The sequence below is a fragment of the Halictus rubicundus genome, chromosome 12 (genome assembly GCF_050948215.1).
Source record: "Halictus rubicundus isolate RS-2024b chromosome 12, iyHalRubi1_principal, whole genome shotgun sequence".
Taxonomy (NCBI): Eukaryota; Metazoa; Arthropoda; class Insecta; order Hymenoptera; family Halictidae; genus Halictus; species Halictus rubicundus.
In genome coordinates this window covers 1,537,406-1,550,634 of record NC_135160.1, presented here as the reverse complement: position 1 = coordinate 1,550,634, position 13,229 = coordinate 1,537,406, and the positions used below count along the sequence as shown (strand labels likewise).

The 13,229-nt window shown below is 43.2% G+C and overlaps 1 protein-coding gene across 2 annotated transcripts in view; it reads right to left on the bottom strand.

Annotated features, from left to right (window-relative positions):
• Positions 1 to 13,229, bottom strand: part of Hr4 (nuclear hormone receptor 4) — a 74,127-nt gene that overhangs the window by 17,667 nt on the left and 43,231 nt on the right. The window contains exons 1-5 of one of the 2 annotated variants that reach the window (XM_076798615.1): positions 12,555 to 12,907; positions 7,213 to 8,376; positions 6,553 to 7,099; positions 3,396 to 3,606; positions 2,446 to 2,799 (exon numbers count right to left, since the gene is read on the bottom strand). In XM_076798615.1, the coding sequence (XP_076654730.1) occupies positions 2,446 to 2,799; positions 3,396 to 3,606; positions 6,553 to 7,099; positions 7,213 to 8,376; positions 12,555 to 12,816 (2,538 nt within the window). In that variant the 5' untranslated portion in view covers positions 12,817 to 12,907. Of the gene's footprint in view, positions 1 to 2,445; positions 2,800 to 3,395; positions 3,607 to 6,552; positions 7,100 to 7,212; positions 8,377 to 12,554; positions 12,908 to 13,229 lie in introns of those variants that run through there. The other variant, XM_076798617.1, reaches the window with a different exon arrangement.

The window sequence follows — 13,229 nt, the reverse complement described above, 5'->3', positions numbered from 1 at the left end:
CATAAAAATGGTTATTATATGATTATTATTAACAATTTCCATCCTAATACGCATGTTTTGCAAGAGAAATGTATTTCATATCGTGATATACACGAATGTTTTACAATCAAATTTGTTTACAAACGTATACTTATTGTTAATTATTCACAGAAAATGAAATTTAACAATATAACTAATACATTTAAAAAGAAAATAACAAATTTTCCACGATAGATCCTAAAGGAAAGGTATGGACACTTCTTAAAAAGTTTATAAAATTGAGAGTCGCAAAAAGTCGCAGACAAAACTATGAAATTCTTAAACTATAATAAGTAATGTATCCGAATATGCATGAATCTTAGGATATATTTTGCCGTTTTTGCTTTATGTTAATTTGAAGTTTTATATGCAATTAACAAATAAAACCACCGTTGAAAATTTGTACAAAAAATAAATCTACTTTATTAAATGTATAAAGAATGCATATTCCTTGGTAAGAACTTTCCATTACACAGAATTATTATTGCACACTCATTTACAGTTAATATAACATTTTTCGGTTTTTGGCACTTTAGAGAGTGCCTCCACGGCCAAATTTTTTTACAAAAATCTAAATTTGGTTACTAATGCATATGCAATGGTAATTAGTCACAAAAAATAAAATTTAACAATAAAATTAATAAGTTGAAAAAAAAATGATTTTTATGCATAAAAAAAATTGTTAAATGATTTTTAAATGAATAATAATGTGCATTTCCTGCTAATAAAGAGTTCTGCCAAAGGAAATTTTCGTGCATCGTCAAATAAAAATGTAGTGAGCTGTGCCGACTTGTCCGCACTGTGCGGCGGCGCGATGGCGGCACGATTCATTTCTCGGATCGAAGCGTCTCGAAGCGACGAAAGGTTCCCGCTCGCGAATTTCACTCTGTGTTCCGGCGTTTGTTCGCGAGCTCGGGCACGATCTCGCGGATCTCTCGCATATTTTATCGCGTCCGACTAATCGTGGTTGCAATGAGGCGGGGGGAGGGGGGGGGGCAGATCAAAAAAAGAGTCCCCGGAGCAGGAAAGATTTCGAGCGAGCATGTGATCCGATCGCGTGCAGCTGCCTCGAAAGTGAAAGTGAAGATGCCTCCGGGACGTTCTCATCAGAGCACTGTATTCTCTGTCTCTCTTTATCTATCTCCGTTGCTCCGTAGCGTCTGTGTGTTTCGCGGGAGATCAACTTTTGTCGACCCGGCGCGGCGTTCGATTTCTAACGAGCCGCGTCGAATAAATCACTCGGATCGCTCCGCAACAGACGTTGATCTATACGCGGCTACCTAACCGGTGCCCCGGGAACGTCTCAACAAAAGGCTAATTAATGTTTCGCGCGTAGAATCGGCTTGTTAGATAATCGGCCCTCGAACGGCCCGCTGATAGAGAAATCCCGGGGAATCTGTTACAAACCGTGCATCCCGCCGCGCCGCGGTGCGGCATCGAATTATCACGCAGAAAGATCGCGTGAAATCGAACGCGCGCATGTTGCCGTCACGCTTTATGAGCTCGTGTAGAAATGCTCCGAGCCGCGTAAAAAATCGCCGCGAAAATTACCATACTCGATGGACTCCCAAGAGCGGCCTGGGCTTTGTTTTCAGCACGGTAATCCCGTTTCCTCGCCGATCGATCTGCGAGTTTCAATTCTCGAACGGAATCGGATTACCTCTTGCGTCGGACGTTGTTCCCGTTTGTCTGGCGCGCGCGGAAGGTGTTCGAATCGTTGTAAGAATTTTGTTAATTACGTACTCGAGGCGAGAGTCGAATCAGAGCTTTCGTTTTGTTTGTTGCTATCCGATGTTATCCTTTTGTTAAACGCGGACGATACTTTCGTTGATTGTGAATGCGAATGGAGAACGAAGCAGTTCGTGTTTTGCAAAGTGAAAGTGTTCATGTAGAAATGTCTTTGCACGAAGAATAAGAAGACTGAAGACCGTTTCCGGTTTCCGATTATTTCTTAGTGCTGAAGAGTTTCTTCAGCGATCTCGATTTAAATCATCTTGATAAGCTTTTTCAATTTATCACTTTTTCCGTTCTATTCTACCGTTATATTCTGAAGACACTTGATACTTTCAGGTATAGATAGAAGAAATACTTATAACGCAGCCTGGGCAACTTCTTCCCCCACTACCAGTGTACCGGTTCCCCACCACTGGCCACTTCATATTACCCTACCGTGCTTTATAGCTCTGCTTCTAGCTCCTCACCCCCTGCTCCCACTCTCCATGGAATGCTGGTGAGGGGGCTGGGGAGTGGGAGGAGGAGTCGCATGTGGCTCGCGAGCCACCAGTTGCCCAGGCCTGTTATAACGCGTTTCGATTGGCGCAGCTCCGAATATAGTGGCGAAAATTAGAAATTTTATGAGGCTGAGACCCCAGGACACTACTGCAGAGTTGAAAATGTTTTTAACGATGAAAAATGGTGGTGACTTACTTCGGAGGGGTTGGTGAGTGCCGTCTTCAAGATCGTCCCGTTGACGAGATGACCCGAATGCGCGGGGTGACTCGGATGACTGGGGGTAGGTTGTGAGTTGAGCGGGTCGCCCGACGAAATTTTGTGATGATGAAGGAAACCACCAGCCAGCTGAGCGTGTTGCTGTTGGCTATGATGCGCGGCCGCGGCCGCGGCCATGTGTTTGTCCAACATCGTCGAGCCCATGGTGCCTTTGGTACCACCGAGGGATCCCGACCCGTTCACACCGCCAACGTTACCGCCGCCACCCATGCCACCCATACTTCCGCCCACTCCGCTAGTTTTATTACTTTTCTTGTGCTTTTTGTACTTCACCTACGAACAAACCCGTCGGAGGACTCGTTATCGTAAACGTAACTGTAAAACAAACCACCCACCTAGTTTTCTCAACACGGTTATCGTCGCTTTTATTAATTTCATTGTGAAACAGCAGTTCCTTGGTTTTCTTAGAAAGTGCGATACAGCGTTTACTCTATATATGTCCCAAACGCCTAGCCGATAAAAGTTACAGAACTATCCCAACTGCCATGAACCGAGACTTGTAACGACCTTTTCTGCGTTCGGCGTGGATCAAGGAATAGCATTTCCTGCTCGATGTATGTTCCTGGCTGGACCCGTGTTTTGGACATGTATCGAGTAAACACTGTACTCTTTAGTTTCATTCTACGTATTACTATTTAATCCTTCTTCGTATATGAATAATTATTCTAGAGATTTCGTGAACGTGTATGAATTTAGTAAACTTTCTATATTTAGAAAAAAGTTTGAAGTTTACGTGCACAGTTTTCGAACTCCAAGGACACGTGAACTAGACGCGGACGATGGTACGTAAATGTTTAGGTGGGAATTTTAGGTGGACCAAGAAATCGATTTCAGGAATAATTGGGATAATGAGTGAAGTTTATACGAACCTTGTAAAGGTTATACACAGCACCAGAATTTCTACCGCCAGGCATCCGATCTTCTCGAACAGCCTGGAGGACCATACCCTGTTCAATGCACTTTTTGAAGCGACAGTATTGACACCTGTTTCTTTGGGCTTTTGTGATTTCGCAGCCACCCTCTGCCACACAGGTGTACACCCGCCTATTTTGAACGGTTCTCTTGAAGAACCCTTTACACCTGCGCATAAATTAGTAAAACCACTTTACGCGAAACGTATTATTAGACATTTAAGTTTTCGACTTGATCGAGTATATGCAACCTTATTAAGGGCCCGGGATAGTCACGTGACTTTTTCAGAATCAGCAGGTCGGTAACTGTTATGTAATTTTCATTCACAGACTTAAGATCCGTCTTAGTCTTGATCCGACGGGACTTAAGTCTGTGACTAAACTTGTCACATTTTTTGCTCTGTATTATCGATATTATGAATTCTGACGCCCGAAACGTGCTTCAAGTTTTTGGCTTTACTTCGGAGAGAATCAAGACAAAATATAATTCAATTTCTAGCTCGAGATATTTTCTAGCGTGTGCTAGTAATCGCATAAAAATGCTTGGATTCCACGGCATGCACATCGTTAATTTTTGGCCTGATTCTATCGCTTATATTACCAAATATCTGCATAATTTCGTCAGCTCATGACCAGCGCGCGCTAGATTGAACCTTCCTCTTTTGAATGAGCCCTTACCCAGCGAAAAATATTCTCATATAAGGACGAAAAGTTGAGGCACGTAAAACCAGTTTTCGCCTATTTTTGTCGGTAACGTGGTCACTCTACCTTATCGCGAATCTATGAAGACCGGGCCCTTAACCTCTTAAGCGACTACGACGGATATAATCGTCATCGCTATATGCATTACAGAATGCCCATGACGTATATATTCGCGTGAGATTAAACAATGTAAAACACTATGCCCAAGGCTAATATATTCGCTTGCAATAATAATATTAATAACTATGATAGTTTTCTTTTTAATTTTATTTTAGAACTCAATAAAGTCAAGGTGTAGGTAGTTGAAGAAACTTTTGATTTTATTTAGAAAAAGTCGATTGCATGATTACAGGAGAAATCTTCGAGTTTACGCTCTTTTTGCTTACTTTATGAAACTGTGAGACTGTGAGTTCGCCTAAATGAAGATAGTCGAATTATTAATAACATTTCGTTTGATAGACTAACTTTTGAATGTACGTCTACTCCTCACTCCTCGAGAGAGTGTCCTGCTACTTTAACCTAGAGACAGATTAAAGATTCATGACTGTTGAATTACGGTTATACCGGGATGCATAGGGGGGCACGTTGGAGGACTTTTACCAAGTAATTTGCCGGGTTCGTCCGGCAGGACAATAGACATCGGATAAACAAGTATGAAAGCGTGTAACGGCACCCCGAGGTAACTTTAGGGACTAATCAGCCATGGTGCAGGATATAGTGGTATGGCAGCCACCTTGAAGTACAGGTTTCATTTTACCTTGTTACTTTTGCCTATGTCACCTTCAAAATGTTACACGAAGTTCGTCTTTGAAAAACGAATTATCAAGTTTCTGCCGATATAATAACACGAAAGAAACTCATACTTTCAATCAATTATAAAAAATCTCGCTAGGAAAATTTACTTTTTCATTCTGCCAATAGTCCCGCTAGGATGTAGCAAACTCTCAATACTGTGAAGCTAATTTTATAAAATCATTTGTTATATTGTGGAATTTCTAAGTTTGATTAAAATAAAAAAAAAAGAAGAAGAACAATATCTTTGTGTCTAAATAAAGAGTATATTACATGAGTCTTGAAATTCGAGTTATTACTTTTTTGCAAACTATATTTACTTTTTAATGCTAAAGAATAGACATATCAATTAGTCAACAGATATAGTCTATGTTATATTAAATTAATGCTTTAGAATATATTTTCTAGAAAGAGATTATTGTACCCAGAAATAAATCGAAATTCCGGATTTACCGTTCGAGCGTAAACAATTCAGAATACACAGATTGATCGTGGCGATAGGATTCGATGAAGCAAGAAAAGGTAATTGAAAAAGAAAACGAAATAGGAGAAACAAATAGTCGTGTCACGAAAAAGGCAAAGGATGATGAACACGGCTGCGTAGGCCTTGTCTTTCCGCCTTAGGTTTTATTTTATCTACGCGTTTATAGCTGCCCGGTGACGCACTGTCTTCGAAGAAGCTAGCAATTGAGTGTATTTCTGAGTTTCTAGAAGCCACGTATCAACTGGGGACACCCAAAGGTCAGAGTTCGCCGCGAGGTACCCTTAGGATTACGACTAGCGTGGTCCTAGCTTTCCGCGCATAGTTCTCTGTAATTATCTCTAATTAAGAGGGGCATCTGATCCTCTACCGTGTCCTGTGCCGGCGAAAGCTAGGTATTCGAGCTGAAACGTTCCGAGATATGTAGGTGTATTACACTTTGTTAAACGTTTGATCCGCTTATTACATTTCGGTTGTTACTAGAGCATTGTCGAGGATCTTGCCAGGATTTATTTGCTGTTTCTATAAATAGGAGGTCTGGCGACTTTAGGAAATTCTAGTTAAATATAGATATTAGATCAAGTGAATTGTCAATTCATTGAAATGTCAATGCGAAAATTTAACAGAAATCTCAATGGTACGTGTTGCGCTTCTTTTTACATTGAAAATTATATTAGAAACCTTTGCCATGATTTTATTTCATTGGCCCGTAGTATAAATACATTATCTCCAACAGCATCTCTCACTTGTTAACAAAGTATAGAATTACAGTGAATTAATTATAAAATCATTGAGTATAAGTGGCTCTCTACTTCTCAAGCAGTACCAATAAAAAAATTCGTGCGCAACGATATTTGTTAAAATGCCATTGGGCGGTTTGAGGTGTCTTCGCCCACAGCAAAACGGAAATGACATATGACTCGACCATCGGATCATCAACAGAGAGAGAGAGAGAAAGAGAGAGAGAGAGAGAGAGAGAGAGAGAGAGAGAGAGAGAGAGAGAGAAAGAAACGAACCAGCTAATTAACAATTCAAGTCAGCCGCCAGAAGGTGGAAGGCTAGACGAAGCCATAGAAGGGCCTATTGAAAACAGACGTCGGCCAAAGGGTTGTCGCAGGAAAACCGAAGGCTCTGACTCACCCTTCGCACGTGATGATCCCGTAGTGAAGACCGGTGGCCTTGTCCTCGCAGATCATGCATATCATAGGCGTCTCATCCTCCTCGTGTTCCTGAGGTGGCATCGGCGGCGCGGGCGGCGCGACGGACATCGATTGCGACGCCGACTCGGATTTCACGACCCCTCCGTTTCTTACCCACGTCTGACTGGAACCGGAAGCGGTCAGATTCAGCGCCTGCATCTGCTGCGCGGCCGGTAATTGCGTCATGTCGCCGGCCCATAACCTCTCCATGTTGAGGGGAGGGCCGGACGAATAGGAAACGGAGGGTGGTTTGCCCCTGGACTCCTGACCCAGGTTCAGGAGCAGCTGGGCGGCCGATTCTTCCGACGAAGAACAGGAGGCCGCCGCGGCGGTGGTGGTCCACGACGCCGCTGGCGGTGGTACGGGGTCCAAGGGCGGCGCGGACCATATCATGGTCCGAACGCCCCCTATCTCCCCCATGATGACCGTGGGCGGCGGTCTAGGGGGTGCCGGCGCTGGCCTTTGCGCCGGGGGTTTCATCGTTTCACCTGGAAAACAAAATCCTCTATTGTACAAAGTGTCCAAATCTTAAATACCACTGTACAAACTGTAAATACAAAAGCCATTGGCAAGAACAACATAGCACCGAAAGAGGACTTACACGTGGACGCAGTGGTAGTAGCGCACGCGTTCCCGGAAGCAGGTCCGTTGCCGCCGCTGCCAGCGTTGCTGGTCATGTTGGTGTTCCCGCTGCTGGTGGAGACGACGGCGACGTTCTGTCCATAGTTGACGGCGCTGCTGATGACTCCGTTAAGTAGCCTTTGCGTGGCGAATCCCTGTACACCGGAGTTCTGCGACCAAAACTGGTGATGAGCCAGTAGATGCGGTGGCACCGATGGCGCCCTCGGCCTGGGCGGCGTCGGCGGGGTTGGCGGTTGTTGTTGCTGTTGCTGCTGTTGTTGCTGCTGTTGCTGTTGAGCACCGTGCGGCGTGTTCGCGTTGGGACTCATGCTCTGGTTCGAATTGTATTGCGACGAGGGGCTGCTCCGATGACTGGGCTGACTGGAGGTCTCGGAGCGTCCACCGCCGCCGCTACCGGTACTGCTGCCACCTCCTCCGTCGAAGACCGAGTTGTCGGACTCCTCTTTCGTCTGGGCGGAGGACAGGTCGCCCTTGTCCGGGCTGTCGCTCCTGGAGGTTGGTTCCTGGGGCATGGGAGTCGTGGAGACCGCCTGGATTGGCGAGTAAGGCGACGATCTGGCTGGTGCTGGGGTACCGGAACGTTGTTGCTGGTGCTGTTGGTGTGGGTGTTGCTGCTGCTGCTGTTGTTGTTGCTGCTGCTGCTGCTGATGGTGGTGGTGCTGCTGTTGCTGTTGCTGCTGCTGCTGCTGCTGCTGCTGCTGCTGCTGCTGCTGCTGCTGCTGCTGCTGCTGCTGCTGTTGCTGCTGCTGCTGTTGCTGCTGCTGCTGTTGCTGGTGCTGTTGCTCCTCGACGACTCTGAAGCTGACCATCGATGTGGCGTCCGGGAAGACTGAATCGGGCGACGCACGGTCCGAGCAACCTGTATCCCGAGTCTCCAGGCCAACCGTCGCACCACCACCACGAAGAGGATCTCGAGGTGTCCCCGGACTCGGGATGCCTAGCAGATACTCGCTTTTCACTTTGACCACGGGGCAGCCCGGCGAGCCCGGCATGTTAGCCTCCGGCGACAGGGTCGAGGTGTCGGCCATGCTCTCTCCTGGAGCAGGAAAGTTTATGGGTGAAGGAGCGTCCGCCGGCTGGATCCCGAGCGGCGAGCCTGCTGATCCGAGGGATACCGGGGAGTCTGAGAAATAAGGCGTTGATCTCACGTTTAGAACCGGCGCTACTATACGAAAGGGGCTTTAACTTCCGGCCTGGCCGGGATTTTTTACGATCTTGATTCGCGGACACGACTTTCGGCTTATGAATGAGGATGAGCGTGATGATGATGATGATGATGATGATGATGATGACGATGATCGTGCCGCCGCCCTGCTGCTCGAGTCCCGGACGACTAGCTTGATTTTCACGGGCTTTACCGTTGGTTAGACACACGTTGGGATCATGAGTGAAAGAGCTGATGACGTGGTTTTCGAGTGCTTTGTAAGGAGATAGGTCTGGCGGGAGAAAGTTAAGAGGCGTTCCGTGTTTCCGTGATTGAGAACTGGAATATGCTGTGCGCAGTTTTGACGCTATGGCAGATGCTTGATCAAGCTGTCGGGACATTTTCTTTTGGCTAGGGTGTACTAGGTTTCACTTGTGAGGTACTTGGGCACAGACCTTTGCTAAACATGCGGATATATTGAGGTTGTATTTCGAGACAAGTCAAGATGTGCTTCAACAATTCATAAAGAACGACAACCATAGCACATTTATTTTGAATATCTCGTGGTAAGAATATCTAGTAGCATACTGTAATGTAGCACATCATAGTTTTAGTTCAACGCAACTTTTTAGCAAAGGATATAATTTGTGTACTTTTCAGTATCTGTGTACTTTAATTACCAGATTACACGGAACAGAAACAGAAAATCCCTCTTCATTTATGAGAATCTGCTCTTTTAATGCCTAAATTAGCAGTCTATGGTTACTTTCTAAATCAACAACATTTTTGTATTAAATAGTTTTGATATTTTTCAATCCTCAGTCTGTTCGATAAACCGTTCACAAAATGATCAGGCTATTCATCGATAATTTTCCACAAACATCTTTGTAAATTGTTTTGACAAGAGACAGTTTCAATTTCTTTATTTATCTCGGAGCTAGTCTCGAGATCGATGCGTAATGCTTCCTTTAGAACATCGTCTGGCTGTTGCAAATTGTCTTGGCAAGCGTTTCAACGCGAAAGTAGCGAAGTACGGAATCGCCGAACGGACGATTCGCCATAACGAATCGGCCCTACCTATTTCAGTTTGTTCTAATGGCGACGAAACACGTTATTTGCATTCCGTTACGATGCTCCTGCGGCATCGTTGTAACGCATTGTCCGTCCGTGTATTCTCGTTGCGCAACCGAGGGGGGGTTTCACCGAGCATTAATAACAATTAACTCCCGCGCGATATTACGAAAGTAAACGCGAGACGAAAATTGTGCTCGTCCGTTCATCGGTTCGAGACCGTCCGGTTCAACGATCGCGTAACCATCTTGAACGCCGATGTTCCCGTTAACGGGCTTGGTCTTCGTCGGTTTCAGCCGTTGTGAAAATGTTATTAATCATCGTGCACATAAGCGCGCCGGTGGTCTATCACAATGATTAATGGCATTTATCGCGGACCGATGCCAATCCGGTGTTTTATTACGTTGACAGCCCCGGATTTCGAAAGAAGCGCCGCATGCTTTACTTGCTCGTGGCTGTCGGTGAATCGAACGGGATTACTATGGTCTTTTACGTTTATGCATTATGCGTTTCGCTGGGATCGTTGTGATAAAGTTTAAGGTTCGAGCTGACTCGTCGAGACGCCACGGATCACGCCACGGTACATTAATATGTTCATAGTTACAATATTAAGTGCAATGTATCCTCTTGCAAAATATGAAAGAGAATATTTTCACGGAGAACTTGCAAATTCTCTGAATATTATATCTATTATAATTTTACACGCAGGTCTTTATGCAAAATAAAAATCTTCTGCATCGATTGTGGGAAACAGGAATTAAATAAAAATTCTTAGGTGTTTCTAATCTTCTATTGTTTCATATTTCACTCGGTCAATTTCTTTGTAAATGCATAAAAAATCCCCGGTCCAATTATAATTTTAAATAACGACACAAAATTAGCCCTCCCAAGCCAAAATTTTTGTTATGAATGTAAAGTGCTTTATGCAATCTGAAAACTTGAAATAAATTAAGATAATCTATGACCATTAACAAAATCATAATTTATTAGAAAATATAAGAAAGCCGAACAAAAAAAAAATATCGGTCTGGTACAAGCCTAATTTTATAAAAATCTTTCAGACTACCTTAGGAGTATCTAAACGATCACCGCGAACGAATTGTAATTAATCGGGGTGTTGAATGAAAACGGCGGACCAGTAGCAATCGAATTAAAATGCAGTCGCCATAACTGATTGCTTCTAGCATTTACCGACAGATCAATTGGTGGGTAACGGTGATCGCGAGTAAGGGCGTTATTGGTCTTTTCGAGTCGGCACGGCGAACTCCTAGGCAACTTCCGGAATCAGTTTACGTCCCGGACGCGGTAAAAGGCGATAAAGTGATATGATCCTAATGCGAGTTAACAGCGCCGGTTTGAGTGTCTCCGAAGTTAGTTTTCCCGGGTAAAAGTTCTTGGGAAACGGCAACCGCTGAGCCGTGTAGTATTACTTTAAGATTGTTCGGACGTGGACGCGCTTTTCCCCGGTTTTGTACCGGACGCAGTTCTGTAGATCGCACGCGCGCGTTGTTAGAGTGTCTAGCAACGAGACCGAGAGTAATTTACGCGGCCGACGCGAAAGCGTAATACTCGTACGGAGCGGTCGGGTCGTGGAAAAGGATGTGAGACCACGGCTGCCTCGTGTAGGTCAAGGAAGGAATGCAGTTGACAAGGCCGAGTTGTGATTGTAGGTACCTAGGTTCCAGTTTCCAAGCTATTAATAGCGCGAATATCGGTTCCCGCGGATTATTCGTTTACCGTTTGCGATAGTCTGCTCACCGATCATCCCTTGCACCGATCCCCTATATTCATGTAACTCTAACTCGCGATATTTTCATCTCTGCGAAGGTTATGTCAACTTTAGCTCAGGAAACCAGATATTTTTAACTTCTTTCTACGTAATCCTGTAGATCTTGATCAGAAAATACCGAAAATTCAAGTTTCAAGCCTAGGAGATCACTAGTTCAAAAGTTATAGGTGTGTAAAGATTTTTAGCGTTTTTTAAAGGGCCGCCGGTCATATTGGTATGTATATTTTCTGAAAATTGATGATCGAGATTAATGTTGACTTTACATAAATATTCAAGGTTGATAGATCACGGTGTATAGCGTGATCGACAGCAGTTCATTCATCGATCGAAGATTAACAAGCGATGTCAGCGGTGAGTAACTAGTCGCGTGATCAACAGGATGATTGCGATGACGATTACTAAGCCGATTATGAGGATGATTGCTTGTTTTTATTGCGGCGCCTTGGTTCGCAAAGATGGAACTGTGTGAGTTTGTGGCGTGTCTCGGAACAACTACACTGTTCCTTCCTTATTAGGTTAATTTCTTCTTTGTTGTGTTCTTTGTATCTTATTTGTTTCATCTCCTCCGCATTGTAATTTATTGTTATTCGTCTCTGAACTTATCGGAATGGTATGCAATTATTGGACACGTTGAAACATTCTATAGCAGATCCAATATTTTACGAATTATTTTACAATGTTATCTATAAACTTGTTTCTTCAAGTTTTGAATTTGTTACAAGTGCATTCTAAAAGTTGTTCGTTCATGAAAACTTTTGATATAAAATTAAATGTCGAATAATTTACTCATTTATGCGACTCTTTGAAATATTCCAGTAAGAAATTTGCATGAGATAAATGAGTTACGAACATGTTCGATCACCTTCTGGATTATGTAAATCAATATTGTAATCGAATTAATCGAAACAATTAAATTACATGCATTTATTTTTTTAGCCGTTGCTTATACCTAAAATATTCATACATTCTCATGTTTTTCATTATAGATTATCAAATAATTATATCACGATGAGTTCAAGAATATTTGCAGCAATTTCGGAACATTCCAGTTCGTTTATCAATAGATTCGATTAAACAATTACTCCTTCAATTGCTCACTATGAAAAAACTAGTCATTATTTTTAAATTTTATATCTAAAATATTCATGCATTCTTTTGCATCCTAGATTGTCAAATAATTGTATCATAATATATGAAAAAATATTTGTATTAATTTTGAAACATTTCAGTTCGTTCATCAATAGATTCTGTTAATAATTATTCTTACAATTGTTTACTATTATATGGAATTATTTACCAAACAGAGACGAGCACATGTGCTTCGAACCGTAGCAGCAGAACCGATGATCGAACGATCTATAAGGATTCAGCGTCAGCCTCGATCGGATGTAACGATGAAAATCAAGATAGTTCTGATACGCCGACATTGAGAAGTTGTTATAAGGATGGTACAGGAACGAGTACGCCGCAAAGTTAGGCTGGATCGTCCTTAGATCCATGTTCAAGGAATGCCAACTCTCCATCCAGGCGAACATATTGTTTTTCAATGGAAAATTCATTGTTCCTCTATCAATATTCCAATATCTTCTAGGTATCGATCTACTCGATCTACAATTGTCGCTAGTATATCACAAGTTGTTCGTTAAGCTCGAATCTCTTGTCGATTGTCTGAGGTATCGTTGCACTTGTTCATCCTCCATTTTCTCGTACTTGTCGGTTACTTATTACTTTAGTAGCTCCTTATGAAAAATCTCAAAAACTAGTCGTCCTTATACATCTATAGTATTCGTGCATTTCAGAAGATTTCGCTTGAAAATAAAATATTACAACTCATCTGTGTTCTCACATCTACGCTCTCTTCAGAGCAACAGCTCTAATTCTCCATCAATTACAAAATTAAACATCATCGGTGTTCAGTTCGTGTAATTCATTCACATCTGTGCTGGTTCACCAAGAATCAGAAAATTAAATA